The following is a 17023-nucleotide window of genomic DNA, read 5'->3' as shown; positions in this document are numbered from 1 at the left end:
ACGTGAGTTTTTTCATGGCAGGCTTGACAGTCATGCGGAAGAGCATATACTTCCTGCTGACTGTCGGGGAGCTATGGAGGCGTGTGTGTGAGACACTGTCAGAGTTGGATCCGGACCTTTCTAAATCAAAGCTAGAGGGTGTGTTTTCAGAGAATGCAGGAAGTAACTTTGCCTGGAACAGTGGGTATAGGATGGAGCCTAAACCCAGGAAGGAGTGCTCTTGAATTCCGAATGGTCCAGCGCCCCAGGACCAGCCTTCGGCCTTGATAGAACCTGATTCAGCTAAATAAAACTGGGGAGGGAGGCTGAGACCTGGGGGACTTGTCGGCTCAGTGCTCCTGAGGTAACCATTAATCCTTCCCCCAGGAGAATCCAGGGACTAGCCCCTTGAGGGGCAGATGCTGGAGAGAATGGAGGAACACATAGTGGAAGGCTCTGAACTTGGGGAGCAGAAGGCCTTGATTGATAATCCTGCTGACATTCTGGTCATTGCTGCGTATTTCCTGCTGGTCATTGGTGTTGGCTTGTGGGTGAGACGTTGAGGGGTTTTTGATAGGGAATTGCTTCTGGGGTTTGAGGGTAAATATTTAGAGAGACCTCAGAGAGGAGTGGGAGAGAGGTACTTGGATATACTGAGGGAGAAACCTAGATCTAGTAGGCAAGAAAATCTTTAATTCTTTGACTTCGTACCTTCTGGACTGTGCAAAAGAGACTGGGGGTATCAATAGGTTTTCCATTAAGTCAAGTGTTCTAAAAGACGTATCCATTTCCATGTCTGTATTATGGCTGAGCAGCAGCCCAGGTAAGTCAGGCTGAATCTAGACTTATTTAGGTTCCAGTACTTGTACTAGGATTAGGGCCTGGGTTGTTCTGAGTGTGGGAGAATGTTGGGGTAAGGAGATACACAGTCTGGGGAGTCCAGTGCTGGTTAATCTTCAGCCTGAAACAAGGCTGAGGAATGTGTTGAGGAAGCTAATGAAGTCCAAAGATGTGCCCCAATCCCAGTTTCCCCCCACTTCTGCTTCCCAGTCTATGTTCAGAACCAATAGAGGCACAGTTGGTGGCTACTTCCTGGCAGGACGGAGCATGGTGTGGTGGCCGGTGAGAGGGGCTGGGACGTGGGATGGGAGGGACCCTGGAGGAGCAGCCTAGCTCACCCCCATTTCTGGCCACCCAGGTTGGAGCCTCTCTGTTCGCCAGCAACATCGGCAGCGGTCATTTTGTGGGCCTGGCGGGGACTGGTGCAGCAAGTGGTTTGGCAGTGGCTGGATTTGAGTGGAATGTGAGGTCTTCTTTTCTGTAATAATCCACCCCAGTGGAAACTCCCGGAAAGATCACATCTTGGGGAAGCTCCTGGCATGGGGATATGAACAAGTTGGAACAGCCCAGTTGGGGGATGAGGTTGGGCTGGGAGCAAGGATCACATGCTAGCTTACAGGCAGTAGGGTACAGGCAGGTCCTGCTCCCGACTTTCTGTATATGCCAGCATCAGTTCTCAATGGGCCTTGACCTACGTACTCCACTCTGAAGATGGGCCAGCACCTCACAGAGGAAGTAACTGTCTTGATGTTCTTTGATGCTGTAGTCTGTGAGCATCCATCTCTAGGCTGGCTGAACTGAAGTTCTTTGCAAAAACAAGGAAACCAAGTGCAGGGACTGGGCTCATTTGGAGGGTTGGAGAGATGAGGGCTTGAGCCTTTCTGTAAGAGGCCTCTGAGCTGAGCCTATGAGGATAAAATTCTTGGGTAAGTGAAGGAGGGGAGGTAGTCCTGCCTGGCAGATGCTGAGATCAGTCTGAAGAGTCTGTGCATACAGGTTCATTTGCTAGAGAGGTAGGGAGGGGCCATAAAGAACCCGGGAGAGATTAGTTCGAGATGATGGTCTGTAAGTGCAAACAGAGCTCTATATAGTTAAGGTGCCGGTAAGATGTCAAGACTCTTTCCCTTCCTGAACAGGGCCCAGGCACGTCCGCTGTCTTCTGGGTCCTGGGTGTGAAGACTAGGACAGGCCTGCTCGGGATGCTATCCCAGTTGTCATTTGTTCCCACAGGCGCTCTTTGTGGTGCTGCTCCTCGGCTGGCTCTTCGTGCCTGTGTATCTGACTGCCGGTGTGATTACAATGCCTCAGTACCTCCGCAAGCGCTTTGGTGGGCACCGTATTCGCCTCTACCTGTCGGTGCTCTCACTTTTTTTGTACATTTTCACCAAAATCTCGGTGAGCACGTGTGGTGGGCGGTACAGCCGCATAGAAAGGTAGAAACACCCAATGAGGTCTTCAGAGACCTCTGGAAGGGGCGGGAACAAGGAGAAAAGCAAGAATCAGCATGAGGGGTGGGGGCCCAGAAAGAGCAAGTCTCTAAGGCTGTGGGCACAGTGCTCAGAACCTGGGAAGACCAAATCGTGGAAAACTGAGTGGACTTTTGAGGTGTGGCCACATAGGGTGGATGGTTTCAGGGCAGGCGTTGGAGCTGGATCACTGCCTTTGCCTCTGATCTATGTATTTGCTCTCTCCTGAAAGGTGGATATGTTCTCCGGGGCAGTATTCATTCAACAGGCCTTGGGCTGGAACATTTACGCTTCTGTCATCGCACTCTTGGGCATCACCATGATTTACACTGTGACAGGTGGCTGCATGGGAGTGACGGGGTAGGAGGCGAGGAGCTTGATGGCGGCGGTAGAGAGCTGGCCCGCCACAGAAGCGGGGAGCCGTTGGGTCTATTGGGAAACAGGAAAGTGGGACAGAGAGATACAGAAGTGTGGTATAGTACAAATAGAACTAAATCTGGGGAAAATGAATCCACTTTCTCTCAGTGTCCCTTGGATTTGGATTGTAAGGTTGGGTACCCAGCTAGTGCTGGGTGAGCCTCAATAGTGAGAACAAGGGAAATAATTTAGGAGCGCCTGCCCTTCTTGGTCATCTCAAGAGTTGACTTGGTGAGTCTCCAAGATCTTTGTCTAAATTCTGTGCAGTTCCGAGGATCCCAGATCATACGTAGAATGGGTAGAGTGGCATTACAGTAGGCTTGGGGGCCTGCTGCAGGATGGGAGACAGGCAAGGGCTGGACTTAGAGGAGTCACCCCACCCCATTACCCAGTGGAGAAAACAGGCCAAGCAGTGGATTGTGGGAGTCTTACACCACATGCATTCCTGGCCAAGAAAGTATCAGCGAACTCTCAAACTCAATGCTGCTTCCCAATGCCCCAGCGCACAAGCCCAACTTCATTTTTAAGAAATTTGTTCTCTAGAATGGGTACCTTCCTTAGTCTCAAAAACACGGGTGCCAAGGACTGGCAGCTGTGTTGTCCGCCATTGACTTGGACTTGTTGCAGGAGGGCTGGCGGCACTGATGTACACAGACACCGTGCAGACCTTTGTCATTCTTGCCGGGGCCTTCATCCTCACCGGTTATGGTATGGGGTTTACCCACTGTGGGCAGGGCATGGCTCTTTGCTGCTGTGGCATAGGGGCTGGAACCTTGCTTGTCTCTGCCATATGGGTCCTAAGGAGGGCCTTCCCACTTGGGCCAGATCCCCTGACCACCTTGCCTGCACAGCTTTCCATGAAGTGGGCGGGTACTCGGGTCTCTTCGACAAATACCTGGGAGCAGTGACTTCGCTGACGGTGTCCAAGGATCCAGCTGTTGGCAACATCTCCAGCACCTGCTATCAGCCGAGGCCTGACTCTTATCATCTGCTTCGTGACCCTGTGACAGGAGACCTGCCGTGGCCTGCACTGCTCCTGGGGCTTACCATTGTCTCAGGCTGGTATTGGTGCAGCGACCAGGTAGATCAAGGTGTGGGGTGGTGTGTGTGTGCACATGCCCGGGACAGAGCTCTAAATGCCCTGTGCTGGTTGATGGGTGACACCACCCTTTGGAGTTAGGTTGAATGCAGGGCCTGAGCTGATGGATCATGCCATGGTGAACCTAAAAGTCATCAGAATTACCCCCTTATCACAGGTAATAGTGCAGCGCTGCCTGGCTGGGAAGAATTTGACTCACATCAAGGCTGGGTGCATCTTGTGTGGCTACCTGAAGCTGATGCCCATGTTCCTCATGGTCATGCCAGGCATGATCAGCCGCATTCTTTACCCAGGTAATGTCTGCATCATGCCAGCCTCAGCAGAGCTGGGCCACATCCAGAGCCCCTCCTTTTTTGTTCAAGGATTCAAGTGCCTGTCAGTCATACCTGCTACTATCCTAAGAGCTAGAAACCTGGTATCTCAGTCTTGCTTCCCACCGGAAGTACCATCTCTAGGATTCCCAGTTCACACGAGGCTTCAGTATCTTCGTCTCCACATCACGGTCTTTCCTAGCCGCCTTACAGCTTCTTTCTTGCAGATGAGGTGGCGTGTGTGGTACCTGAGGTGTGTAAGCGGGTGTGTGGCACTGAGGTGGGCTGCTCTAACATCGCCTACCCACGGCTTGTTGTGAAGCTCATGCCCAATGGTGAGGGCTGGAAACGGACTTCCCTTGGCCAAGCCTGCAGGGACTGCCTATGGGAGGGCCACCTCCTGCCAACCCTTCACCACCGTGAACACACTAAAGGCCCTGGCCTGACAGCTCTTGTTGGCCACAGGTCTGCGTGGGCTCATGCTAGCAGTCATGCTGGCCGCTCTCATGTCTTCTCTAGCATCGATCTTTAACAGCAGTAGCACGCTTTTCACTATGGATATCTACACACGCCTGCGGCCTCGTGCAGGTGATAAGGAGCTGCTGCTGGTTGGAAGGTATGGCCTGGGTCCCACCCCCCTGCTCCATGAATGGACCTGGGATGTGGGCGTGGAACACCGGGAGGGTGATGGGGACCTGGGATGTGGGCATGGAACACCGGCAGGGTGATGGGAAAGGTGGATCCTCAGTCAAATCTGATCGTCCTCAACTACAGGCTTTGGGTGGTATTCATCGTGGCGGTGTCCGTGGCTTGGCTGCCAGTGGTGCAGGCAGCACAGGGTGGGCAGCTCTTCGATTACATTCAGTCTGTCTCCAGCTACCTGGCGCCTCCAGTGTCTGCAGTCTTCGTGCTTGCACTCTTTGTGCCCCGTGTTAATGAGAAGGTGAGTAGGGCGTGTCCGTGTGAACTCCGCGAACTCCGCGGGGAGGCTCCGGCAGCTTGAGTAGGCTAACGCTGTTTCTCCTGTAGGGAGCATTCTGGGGACTAGTTGGGGGACTGCTGATGGGCCTCGCTCGTCTCATACCCGAGTTCATCTTTGGCTCGGGCAGCTGTGTGCGACCCTCATCGTGCCCGGCGCTCATCTGCCGGGTACACTATCTCTATTTCGCCATTGTTCTCTTCATCTGCTCTGGTCTCCTCACACTCGTAATCTCCCTGTGCACCGCGCCCATCCCTCAGAAGCATGTAAGTACTGGCCTCCAAGGGAACCAGGAGACCATACGAACTGTATGGGATGGTTAAGTCCTTTCCACCCCTTTAGCCAGTCTGCTTCAAGGAATGCCCGCAGGGGCCAGAGGCTGGGAGTTCAGTATGAAGCTGTTCTCAGGGCAAGCACATTTACTTAACCGACATTTTTAGGAAGCAGAGCAAATGACAATAGGAATATGCAGTATCAGAACTTTAAGACTAGTGTGAAGAACTACAATTCTGGGTATATACCTAAAACTTGGGGTGAAACACGGGACTGGGCAGGGCCGAAGACTTTATGAAAAGGTTGGGGTTCAGTGTGAAGGCAAAGACTATCCTGGAAAGAGGAGTCTGGGTGAGCTGAGCCTAGGCAGCCCAGAAGGGAGGCTGCAGAGGGCAGTGACAAAGCTGTGTGCCAGCGTGGACCTGGGGTGGAGGGCACAACTCCCACCTGTCCCTTCTCCCTAACTTCCCAGCTCCACCGCCTAGTTTTCAGTCTCCGGCACAGCAAGGAGGAGCGGGAGGACCTGGATGCTGAGGAGTTAGAAGGTCCAGCCCCTCCCCCTGTGCAGAACGGGTGCCAGGAATGTGCAATGGTGATCGAAGGTAAGGCATACCCCTGGAGACTATCCTGGGAAACTCGGGGAGCCTATTCCCTCCAGACTAACTGTGTGCTCCCCATTTCTTCCAGAGGTTCAGACCCCAGCTCCAGGCTTGCTCCGCCAGTGCCTGCTCTGGTTCTGTGGGATGAGCAGGAGTGGGTCAGGGAGTCCTCCATCCACTACCGAGGAGGTGGCTGCAACCACCAGGAGGCTAGAGGACATCAGTGAGGATCCCAGCTGGGCCCGGGTAGTCAACCTCAACGCCCTGCTCATGATGACTGTGGCTGTGTTCCTCTGGGGCTTCTATGCATAAAGTCAAGAGTCTTGAGTACCATGAGCTGCAACCAGAGCATGTCTGAGCCTCACAAAAAGTGAGGGTGAGGAGCTTGTAATGGATCCCGGAAAAGGAAAAGGGCAAGAATACAGCAGGAAAGAACTGGTTCCCTTTCTCTTTACCAGTCCATTTGATTGGTTGTCACTTCCCACAAGATGGTGGCCAATTGGTCATAGAAGTTTGCCTATGCAAAAATAAAGCTGCCCTTCTAACATCCTGTTGTGGCTGAAACATCGTTGCTTTAGGCTCCAGTCCTGGGCTCCATGCTCCTGTCCTGGGTTCTGGGCTTGGAGCCTGGTTGCTCATAAGACCTTCTTTTCTGGAGACAGGGGCCATGTGGCCCTCCACTCATCTACCTCTAGATGGTGTTTCTCAGTCTTCCAGCCAGCGGCCTGCAGTCCTAGGGAAAGATCACAGGATGAGGCCAGGGAGGAGACTCTGGGCTGACCCTGGGGGTGTGTAGCTGGTCTTGGCTACTCTGTGGGTTCTTCTTTTTCCCACCCTTTATCCTCCCAGTTTCAATCCCTATCACTAGGTAGGAGAGAAAGAAGGATAGAGGGGAGAGAGCTAGAGATCCCTGAATCTAATGTCTTTTGTTTCTTCTTTGACCATGGCTACTAACAAACCGAAACCAACAACCCCACCCCCAGCCCAAGCGACCAACAACCACCTACCCCACCTTTTGGGGACCTAGTACTTATGTACCCTATGAAAAGTTCCCAGAATTCCAATAATTGCCGAAACTATCTGCAGCTGGCAAAACCATGGCTCTGCTGGAGCAAATCACAGTCAGCTGCTGCAGACGGTCCTAAGCAGCCCTATGTCCCTACATCTGGGATTAAAACAAAAAACATAGTCTTGTAATATTTCTGTTTTTTTTTTTAAAACAAACAAAATTCCAGAATTCTCACTACAGAGATGAATTATGTGAGCAGAGGTACAGGCTGGTGTAGCCTTTCACATGGTGTGGGCTCCTCTATTGGGATTATCTGTGGCAGAAAATAAAGCTAAAAGTTTGTGTGGTGAGAAATCAGCCCTAGCACATGGAAAAGGTCAGAAGGAAGTAAGTGCTTTACGGCTAACTTGGTTTACAGACTATCAATATCAGAAACCATCCTGAACTCCAATCCTGTACGCAGGGGACAGAGACCCAGACCAAAGAGCACAGACAAAAGCAGTCCCTATATTTCTCATGCAGGACCCAAGGTTGCAGAAGCCAGGGGATGATGTTACCTTTCAAGAACTTTGGGAACAGTGTATCCAACACTTGATGTGTCTCCCTGACAAGAATCCAGCTTTCTTTCTTAGGACCTGGTGGGTGTAAAATCAGGAATTCTCACATCCTTGGCAGAACAGATAGCCCACCCTTTCCCACCTCTGCTGTAGTCAGCAGGAGACCACGAAGCTCTTACCAGCCTGAATCTGCTCCCTCAGCTCTGCCAGCTCTCCTGGAAGTGGCCCGGCTTTCTGCAGGGCTCCTAGAATCAGCCCATGGATGGCAGCCCTTAAGACAGTCTCAGGGCCTGCCTCTTGGCTCAGCGCAACCTGCACTTGGTCTGAAGAGACCCAAGAGACAAAGATCAGAATAACTTCCTCAGATGCCTTCAACCCATTTTTCTGATTCTCTCGTCCACCCGAGGCCATTGCCAGACATGGAAGTCCCCACTCTTCCCTTCCCAGCTTCAACTTCTGCTGTTTCTTTAGCCAAACTGAAATGCTCAGTTTTCAAGAGCAATTTCACAGTAGCTCCAAGAGGTAATATCTTTCACCGGTGAAAATTAATGCCTTTTACACATCACAATCAGCAAATCCCAAGGACTCCTTTCCCCAACAAAGGACTCAGGGTAAGAGACAAAGAGATCTACAGAGAAGCCAAGGGCCACAGTCTTACCTGAATAGTTACAATGTACAAAGCACTTTTACAAAATCACCCTATTTAATCCTTAGAAAAATGACACAAGTAATAAGGCAACTTCTGTAGCTTCATGTTCTAGATCAGTGGTTCTCATGTAAAGGGTCATGCTGTGACCCTTTAATACAGTTCCTCCTGTTATGGTGATCCCCAGCTATAAAATTACTTTTGTTGCTACTTCAAAACTGTAATTTTGCTACTGTTATGAATCATACTGTAAATACCTGATATGCAGGATATCGGATGTGTGACTCCTGTCAAAGGGTCATTCAACCCCCAAAGGGGTTGCTACCCACAGGTTGAAAACCACTGTTATAGAAAGATACAGCAAATTCACTAGGGCATGAAGCTATTCACTTGAATGCATCAAAACTTCGTCTCGAGCACTCTCTAGAACTCTAGGCAGCCTCCAAACTGTCCAGGAATTGGAGGCCTGGAGTCAGAGGAATGAAGACGGGGAGAGTACAGCACACTCACTTTGTGACTGGTTCCAGCAAAGGAGGTATGGTTCTTGATGGCCCTCAACCAGCTGCTTCAGCTCAGAGACACTGAGGGAGAGAAGAGTGCACTGGGGCCGGGAAAGCAAGGCAGCAGGATCCACTTGGTCAAACTGTTGGCTGTAACCGTCCATTTGCCATTGGCTTCTGCTCACTGCCCATTTTCCTAGCTATTGCCTTAGCCCCTCCCATCTTCTCTCTTCTGGTACACAGTCTTCCCCATGTACAACCCTTCCTTCATCTATAAACATCTTTTGCAGAAATTATGATTTAAGTGTTGCATAAATACATCATGTATACTGACCACTTACACTACCCCATCTTGCTTCTCCCACAAATCTTTCTCTCATATTTGCTGTCTATTTGTTTTGTTTTGTGGAGGTGAACCAGGGCTTTCTTTATGACTATGGGCTTGGAGCTCATGTTGAAGGCTGGAAGGCTCAGGAGTGGGTACACAACTGAAGACAGTGACTTTCTTCTCACAGAATCCACTGCGAGCTAATAGTCCTCTTTCCTGGCTGACAGGAATAGCCAGCCCCGTGTGAGCTTAGTGCAGGGAACTACCGCTGTGAGTCAATGACTGCACTGGTTGTACTATGAGGTGCTTAGTTTTTGTCAACTTGACACAACTTAGGAGTCACCAGAGAAGAAGGAACCTCAACCAAAGAATTGCCTTGCCCAGACTGGCCTATGGCTATGTCTGTGAGAGACCAACTGATGATTTATTTGGGTGCCACTATCCCTCGGCAGTCAGGCCAGGGTTGCATAAAAAAGCTAGCTGAGTATGAGTCAGTTAACAGTAAGGTTTCTATCTTAGTTCCTGCCCTGACTTCCCTTGATGACTGAGTGTGACCTGGAACTATAAGCCAAAGAAACCCTCCCTGAGGTGTTTTTGGTCATGGTGTTTATGACAGAAAAAAAAAAAGTAAACTAGATCATACCAAGTGTAGAAAATGGCATTTAGAGCTTTTTATCCTGCCTTTCCAGCTTACATACTTCCTGCCCCCTCTTACACAATGCCCCATGAGCCTTAGAGGAGATGGTGCATCTCTGGAAGTCCTGAGTCTCTGCATCACTGCCAGACATGGTAAGGAGGCTGAGGGCTGCTTTTGTCTGCTAGAAGTTATCTACTCTGTTCTCTTTCCTGCTTCCCTCAAGAGCTCCCGCTGATCTCTAGTGCTGGACAATGGCAGTAAGAGACCTAGGACAGATTATACAGTGAAACCTGACCAGAAATCAGTGTGTAACTGAAAACAGGAGCTTATGTGGGAAGTGTGTGAAGCAGGAGACACTGGACCACTCACCTGGAGACCAAGCGGTGTAAGGGAACGCCCAGGCACAGAGACAGGGATGGCCAGAAACCTGTTGGAAGCAGTCAGGATGCTCAGGAAGAGGGAGAAGGCTGGGAAACCCTAGGACAAGAGACCAAAGGGTTGTTTCACCTGTCCACAATGGCTCCATCTGATTGGCTGAAGCAGGCTCAAGTACCTCTCCCCTCTGAAGGAAGTGCTTCAGGACCAGCTGGAGGCGGCTTTCATTCAAGGTCTCCAGGACGAGGGCTCGGACTGCCCGGTAGTTGGCATAGATGTGGAGAGCAGTGAGCAGGATGAAACAGCCAAGGCTGAGGCTGGGGCCAAAGAGTAAGGGAGCCAATGTACACAGGCGGAGGCTGAGCTGGGCATCTTCGCCATCGCCTCACTCCTGGCTTACCTTGGGCAATCTGATACCAGGGGAAGCATCAAAAGGCTGACCAAAAGCCCTGCTAGGTTCACCACTGTCTCCTGGAAAACAGCCGAGAAGCTGAGCATTAGAGGGCTTCCCAGCAAGCCAGGAAAAATGGCCTCTGGTGCTTTTTATTATAATCTTTAGGGCTTCGAAAACCACCCAGGGCTCCCTACCCTGATGGGAGTGCCAACTATTAATGTTTTGGTGGGTGAGCTGCTATTTAAAAGATGCTGGGAATTTCTCTGCTCAGTAGACACAATGCTCTTAGAATGCCCTTGGGACACACCTTTGTTTATTTCCAGGACTCATCTGAGCAGTCCTATACTGGGCACTCCTGGCTGTGCACAACTAATTTTCTGCAGTGTGCTGGAAAAGGTGGCTCTCTTCTTGTTTGGTATTCAATATTGGCAAACAAGGAACCCCAGGAAGGCAAGGAACAGGCCTTGACCTTTTGCTTGTGGATAATGTAACCAGAGCCTTCTACTAGCCAGAATGAAGACATTCCAGGGGAAAGGAACCCTGCTGCTGCCCCGTACATTATTCAGGAGAATGAATTGGGGTTCCCAGCTATGGGATTCTGGGAAAAGCTAGTCTTGGCATGGAGGGGCCCCGAGGCTCACAAGCTCTTTTTGCTCCTAGCCTTCTGTGGAAGGAGAAAGGCCAAGGGACTAAAGCCTGCATATGAAGTGATAAACTAGGGAGGAGGCAGTCGGGAGCTCAGAAGCTCAGGAGCAGAAGCCTCCGCTTTTATAGGTAAAGTCAGTCAAGTAGCCACAGAGTAAAGTTGCAACATGTGAGCATGGGAACTGAGCAAAGCTGCCTCAAGACAAACATAAAAGGAGCAAGTTTCAAGGATGACTGGGGGTCCTTCTTCCCCTTGGCATCACCTCACACAGCAATCTTAGAACAGCCAGAGAAACCCAAGGGTGCAGCTGTGGGAGCATGTGTGTGTGAAAGAGCACACAGCTTGGCTGGGGGCTTTTTGGATTCTTTCCTCAGCTCACTGGCCCACTTCCATTCCTGGTAGCTTTTACCGTTTTTAAATAATCTATTTCTATTCTATGCCTAACTTAAAACGTATGACTCTGTCTCTGTCTTCCCTCCTGAAGGCTGCTGGGAGTTTTCACTTAACTTGTTCTGTGTGTTTCTCCTAAACTCTAATAAAATTATCCTTGCGCTTCCTTCTCAGTCTGTTTCTGAACTCTTTCACTAATGAGGCTAGGAACCTCTAACAGGAACCTTAGCTTCCCCTGGAATGTGTCAGAATGAGGAAGGATTCCCAAAGACACTCCTCTGAAGACTCTGAGATTCCCTTTGAAACATCTGTCTCCAGGCTGTAGCCTCTCTTCTGCCTCAGGCCCTGAGGCTCAGCACTCAGATCCCTCATATGTTCACAAGTATGACAGAGCTGTAAGGGCTTGGAGGGCTGTGGTGGCAGAGCCTACTCTGGGGACACAGAGCCCAAGAGAGGGTAATGATGGCAGAGCCAGCACCTGCTTCCTAGTGGGCCTGGCTTTCTAAGGTGGGGGATGGGGTACAGGATATGTGAAGGCAGCAGTGACCACCGAATCATGGAGGTGTCATCCTTAGGGTCCTCAGTGACACAGGCATCCTCTCTGCCAGCATTCATTTGTGCCTCCCAGTCTTCTCTACATTCCTTTGTCCCCCTCATCCTTTACAGTGTATAGACCACGTCCCACCAGGAGAAGCAGCTCTGTGCACAGAGGCTGCTACGAGCCGTGTGCTGACCCCGAGGGTTCAGGCGGGTGGGGCCGGGCAGGTGATTTTTACAGGATGGAGGAACCACAAAAGCGTTGCTGAGGCTTTAAATCAAGAGTACTCTTAACAACTTCATTTAAACAAAGTGTTTTCTGTATATTCCTGACAGTTCTGGTAATGTCTCTTGCTTTATAAGATCTATAAAACCAGGCCGAGCTCATGCCATCTCATTGATAAACAGGTTTAGAATTGGATTTCTATTTTTTTTTTTTTTTTGCAGAAATGGGTTATATTTATCATGATCTTGATAGTGACAGACACTGTATATTTAACTTTATTGTTGTTTTAACTTTATGTCCTGTTTATAGTCAATTCACATTCATATGGTCCTGTGAAATTTTTAACTCCATCTTCCGAGGTCTCTTTGACCACTGTCAAAGAGGTTTACAAGAGTGGGAACCCCAAACTCTACTTTATGCAGTGCCTATTCCCCCAATTTCTCTTCCTTGTATTCTCCCTCAGTGTGGCAACGCTCTCCCTTCTTCATAACATTATTAAGTAAGGTATTATTAAGTAAAGTCACGTCTCCCGGAGGTGCCCCACCACATGATACAGTGAAAGCCAACGTTATCCTTGCGGGATCTACTGCCTCTGGTTTGAATGTTGGGACCTGCAGGTGCCTCCCAGCTCACACTTCTCTCTACAGGGACAGTCCTTCATGGGGACAAGGGTCTACAGTCTGGGGTTCTATTGCAGCAGACTCAAGGACTAAAGAATGGCTGGCACCAGGAAAGGTTAACTGCAGAGCTGGGTGGTTTATATGGCGGCTTGTGGGTGCTGAGCCCATGCTGCTCAGGAGACTAAGTCTCTGCAGCTGAGGTGACTCCAGGTTTCTAAGCTTCGTCTATCAAATGTCTTCTCCATAACTGGAAAACATTTATCCCCAAGTGAAATGATGCTAGAGGTAAAATCCAAACAGAACAATGCACCCTGTACTTTAACCTGCAGGGATTTAAAACCAAGAGCTCTGAGCCCGTTTGGTTCCCGGTGCCGTCCATTTTTGTTTACTTTTTTAGAGCATCTTAGGCTAGAGACTGCCCTGGACTCCAGCACAGGAGGCACGTCAGAGACACAAGCAGCAGGGATAGGCACGAGGTAGTCTGGAATGAGGGAGGGAGAAGTATGAAGGGAGGGGAGCATAAGCCAATGTTTCTAATTCATTTGGGGCTATACTTGGGGAGTTATCCTCATGGATGTTTGGGTCGCTAAAGACAGGAAGATTGGTCTTTGGCCCAGAGTGACATCAGAAGATATTCTACTTTAATTCAGAGGCTTTTGTGTGCCCAGGGTTCCCACGTGGTTTTGGTTTATGCACATCTGTCTTGTTACAATGCACTGAGCAGCCTGGCGTTTATCTGCGTGTACTTTGCAAACACATTCTCTCCAAACACTGCACCTAGCATCTTAAAAAATCTGCCATCCCTGACTTGCACTGGGCTTCCAGTATTCTATCTCTGAAAAATAGTATGAGCTTCCTTGCCCCTGATAACTATCAAATTTAGACAGTTTCTATTCAAATGTATTCCTAACATATCCAGGTATGAAGAACAGGAGAGCCAATCTGGCTTGAGCTGGTTTGGGATGCATGTGCAGTAAGACAAACGGTCTCCTTTAGTAACCTTTTAGGTTACTCCTATTTACCATATAATGTCTATGTAATTGAGTGTGCATATGACTAAAATTGGAAGCGCTATGAGAAGGGATATACACAGTAGAGAAACAATTAACCTATTAATCAAAATACTGAACAACCTGAATTATCCCAGTTAGTAACCAGCTCCTTCCCTTAGGACATACAAAGAAACATCAAGCTGTAGCCCTTGAGTATTTTCACTCATGTGGCTAGCTGTCAATCACAACAGTGTATCTTGTTTTAATCTGGATGATGGCTGTGCTATAAATAAAAATTACCTTGTTTCTTGTGTACATCTGTGTGAGCCCTTATTTCCAATTCTTGGGCTAAGAAGCCAAAGACCTGGAAAAACCCAGCCCAGACCCCTACCACCAATAACACCAGTCCTTCCTCTGTCCTGACACCTGCTGCTATGACGTGTTAGGACACAGCCCCTAAAACACAAAGAAAGAGAGGGTGATGTTTCACTGTGCTCTCTGGCCTCAATATAAGCTAGGTAAACAAAAGCTCGGGCCAAAAGATAAATCTTAAACTTAACTGCCTGCCTCTAGCAGGATTTACTCTGTAAAGGTCAAGGGTGATGATCTGAAGTCCTACGGGGCACAGGAGGAGTGAAGTCTCCATTTACTCCAGTGCCTATGGCACTTCTGGCAAGGAAAACGTCTGGACCCTCAGGAGTGATTACTCTTCATGATCCTTTTCAATCATATGCCCTCAACAAAAAGCTACAGTGTCTCTGGAGAGCCCCCAGACAGCACCAAGCTACAGCTAAATCTGTGTCTTATTATGATTAGCTGTAGTTTTACGGTGAATTACAAAACCCCAGTTTACAACAGTATCCTCCTTCCTCTTCCCAAAGGAGAACATTCCTCATACTAAGCTGATTCCCTTTTTGTTCCCTAAAGGTCCAAAGACGATTCCTAAACTGATTAACTCCGATTACAATGTTATTCTAAGAACTCAATAATACAGGAATCTCAGACTCCACACACCCAACCTCTTGGACCCAACCTCCTTTGATGTTAAACAACTGTGACCTGAAAACCCATCCCTGATACAACCTTCTCAGGGATGGAAAGTTCTGACACAGCAACAGGCAGCCTAGCAGATTCCTCAAGAGCTAATCTTACACCCTCAGCCAGGGAGGGGAACTTCTGAACGCCTGGCTGTAATTGAGTCACATGCATTTCCAAGTGATGGCATTTCCAAGTATAGTTTTCTATGTTGGAACAATAAGGAGTGGAACTCAGTGTGTCCCTAAAATTCCCCAGAATAACTAAGTAACAGGGACCACTTAGATTTTTCCTTTCATCCATATATGTGTGTATATAAATTAAGGCTCTCATTTGCTTTCTTAAGACCTATTAAAATGGTAACTTTGGGTCTACAAGCTACTTCCTAAAATCTTAAATGCTATTTTTTATATAAAACAATACCATTCACAATATAGTTACCTTGCTCTGTACATAGCCAAGATAGCTATATTCTTAAATTCTAAGGTATTAATAATGAATACCTTACATTTCTAAACCTATATTTTACCTTAGAACTATGTCATTACAAAGGACCTATTGCCAGTCCACCTCTGGTCTCCGTTACAGATGGGTGTTTCTATGTCCTTATCTTGTCCAATTTAAAGGAAGTTACATAATGGCCAGGCTGAGGGAGCCTGCCTAGTGAGCTGGGAGTCAGGTCATACTCTGGTTTAAGATCAAAGATCTCTGACTTTATACTAAAATCATATCTGTAAAAACATATTCAGAATAAGAATTGTTAATGCTATTATAATGTGATCTAATTGATAGTCTAACCTGAGATGGTCCAGTGGACAAACTTGCACTGTGTTTCTATACGACTGTGCCTTCTCCTATGCTTGCATTGTTACTGTGTTCACAGAACCAAAGGGTCTTATAAGTAAATGGTCAGGTTAATTAAAACAGCTGGGATTAACTACAATTCTTTTTAATTTATACTGTAACTAAAGCTTAAAATGAGCCTAGACCCTGCGGCTTGGTTGTTTCAGCTCTGGCCTGGACGTGCTTTAAACATCCTATGCTTGGAAAATAAACTGGCTTTAGGATGTGATGAGTCCTCTCATCAGAGAGGTGATCCTATAGGCTGTGCTATTATAATCTAAAAACTGGGACAATGATTTAGCCCTGTGCCTTAAGCTTTTCCCAAGCAATTAATGTACTTAATAAAAAGATTTTGTTTTATCAAAGTAAGCTTATAGTTTCTATGAAATGTGTCAGGCTTCTACTTAAAGAACTGACTCTTAAGTCAGGTTCATTTTAAAAAACCTGTCTGTTAAACTTTTCTGAGATATCCACCAACGTGTTATAAATTTGTTTTGATGTATGTCTTTCTTTATTCTGTAAAACTATAAAAATGTCATGAAATTGCTTCCACGTTGGAACATGGAATTAAGAGCAACATAATTCTGTGTTCCTGGGCAATAGTTACTCAAAATAACTCCAGAATAAACTGTCTCTTACGTCCTTTAAGATGACAGCTGTGGTTTTTGTGTCGACAGTTTCCACCCTTCTTTACCCTGGTGTCATCTAACACAGTCTACATGGAACAAAGCCTTCAAGACACAGACCAGAGGGGGCTGTAAAGACCCTGCACTACACATCACATGGCTGGGTGCTCTTTGGACTCTCCCTTAACTTGCTAGCCACTTCTATTCTTAGGAGTGCTTTTTCCTCTTTTAATAAGCTATTTCTGTTCCATATTAAAGAGTGTTAACCTTTTCTTTATCCCTCCTCCTGGAGACTGCTAGGATTTCCACCTAACCTGTGCTATTATTTCTCTTATTTCTTAAACTAATTATTCCTGTGCTTCCTTCCTTCTGTCTCAGGCAGTCCATATGGTCAGAAAGGAGTGAAAGCTGGACTATAGAAGGATTTCTGGTGTTAGGGGGGAAAAAAGCCAGCATTTCTCAGGACCTTGTGAAACAGGTTTTCTGTCCTCAAAAGGAATTGCTTCCTTGCCCCTGGAAGAAGTCCCTGCTCACAAGCACTTATTACACACTTCAAAGCCCCCACACTAGCATGCTGCCCCCACACTACCATGCTGCCCCACACTAGCATGCTGGCCCCACACTAGCATGCTGCCCCACACTAGCATGCTGCCCCCACACTACCATGCTGACCCACACTACCATGCTGACCCACACTAC

General features: G+C 48.2%; 2 protein-coding genes across 2 annotated transcripts in view; one reads left to right on the top strand and one right to left on the bottom strand.

The window, feature by feature from the left end:
• Positions 1 to 402: 402 nt before the first annotated feature.
• On the top strand, positions 403 to 6510 carry Slc5a2 (solute carrier family 5 member 2). The gene is made up of 14 exons (XM_028769390.1): positions 403 to 530; positions 1030 to 1101; positions 1178 to 1282; positions 2050 to 2214; positions 2518 to 2623; positions 3330 to 3410; positions 3554 to 3783; positions 3959 to 4094; positions 4340 to 4447; positions 4578 to 4728; positions 4887 to 5055; positions 5142 to 5357; positions 5837 to 5966; positions 6052 to 6510. The coding sequence occupies exons 1-14, from the start codon at positions 411 to 413 to the stop codon at positions 6273 to 6275; spliced, it is 2013 nt and encodes a 670-aa protein (XP_028625223.1). The 5' UTR covers positions 403 to 410; the 3' UTR covers positions 6276 to 6510.
• The window catches only part of CUNH16orf58 (chromosome unknown C16orf58 homolog), a 26082-nt gene continuing 14551 nt past the window's right edge, over positions 5493 to 17023 (bottom strand). Inside the window, exons 7-13 of the mRNA XM_028769391.1 lie at positions 10416 to 10486; positions 10148 to 10332; positions 10010 to 10067; positions 8686 to 8756; positions 7709 to 7852; positions 7530 to 7607; positions 5493 to 6696 (exon numbers count right to left, since the gene is read on the bottom strand). Of these exons, the coding sequence (XP_028625224.1) occupies positions 6599 to 6696; positions 7530 to 7607; positions 7709 to 7852; positions 8686 to 8756; positions 10010 to 10067; positions 10148 to 10332; positions 10416 to 10486 (705 nt within the window). The 3' untranslated portion in view covers positions 5493 to 6598. The remainder of the gene's footprint in view (positions 6697 to 7529; positions 7608 to 7708; positions 7853 to 8685; positions 8757 to 10009; positions 10068 to 10147; positions 10333 to 10415; positions 10487 to 17023) is intronic.

The sequence above is a fragment of the Grammomys surdaster genome, unplaced genomic scaffold (genome assembly GCF_004785775.1).
Source record: "Grammomys surdaster isolate TR1022 unplaced genomic scaffold, NIH_TR_1.0 192, whole genome shotgun sequence".
NCBI classification, from domain to species: domain Eukaryota; kingdom Metazoa; phylum Chordata; class Mammalia; order Rodentia; family Muridae; genus Grammomys; species Grammomys surdaster.
The sequence above is the reverse complement of the archived record's forward strand: the minus strand, read 5'-3'. Positions and strand labels throughout refer to the sequence as shown.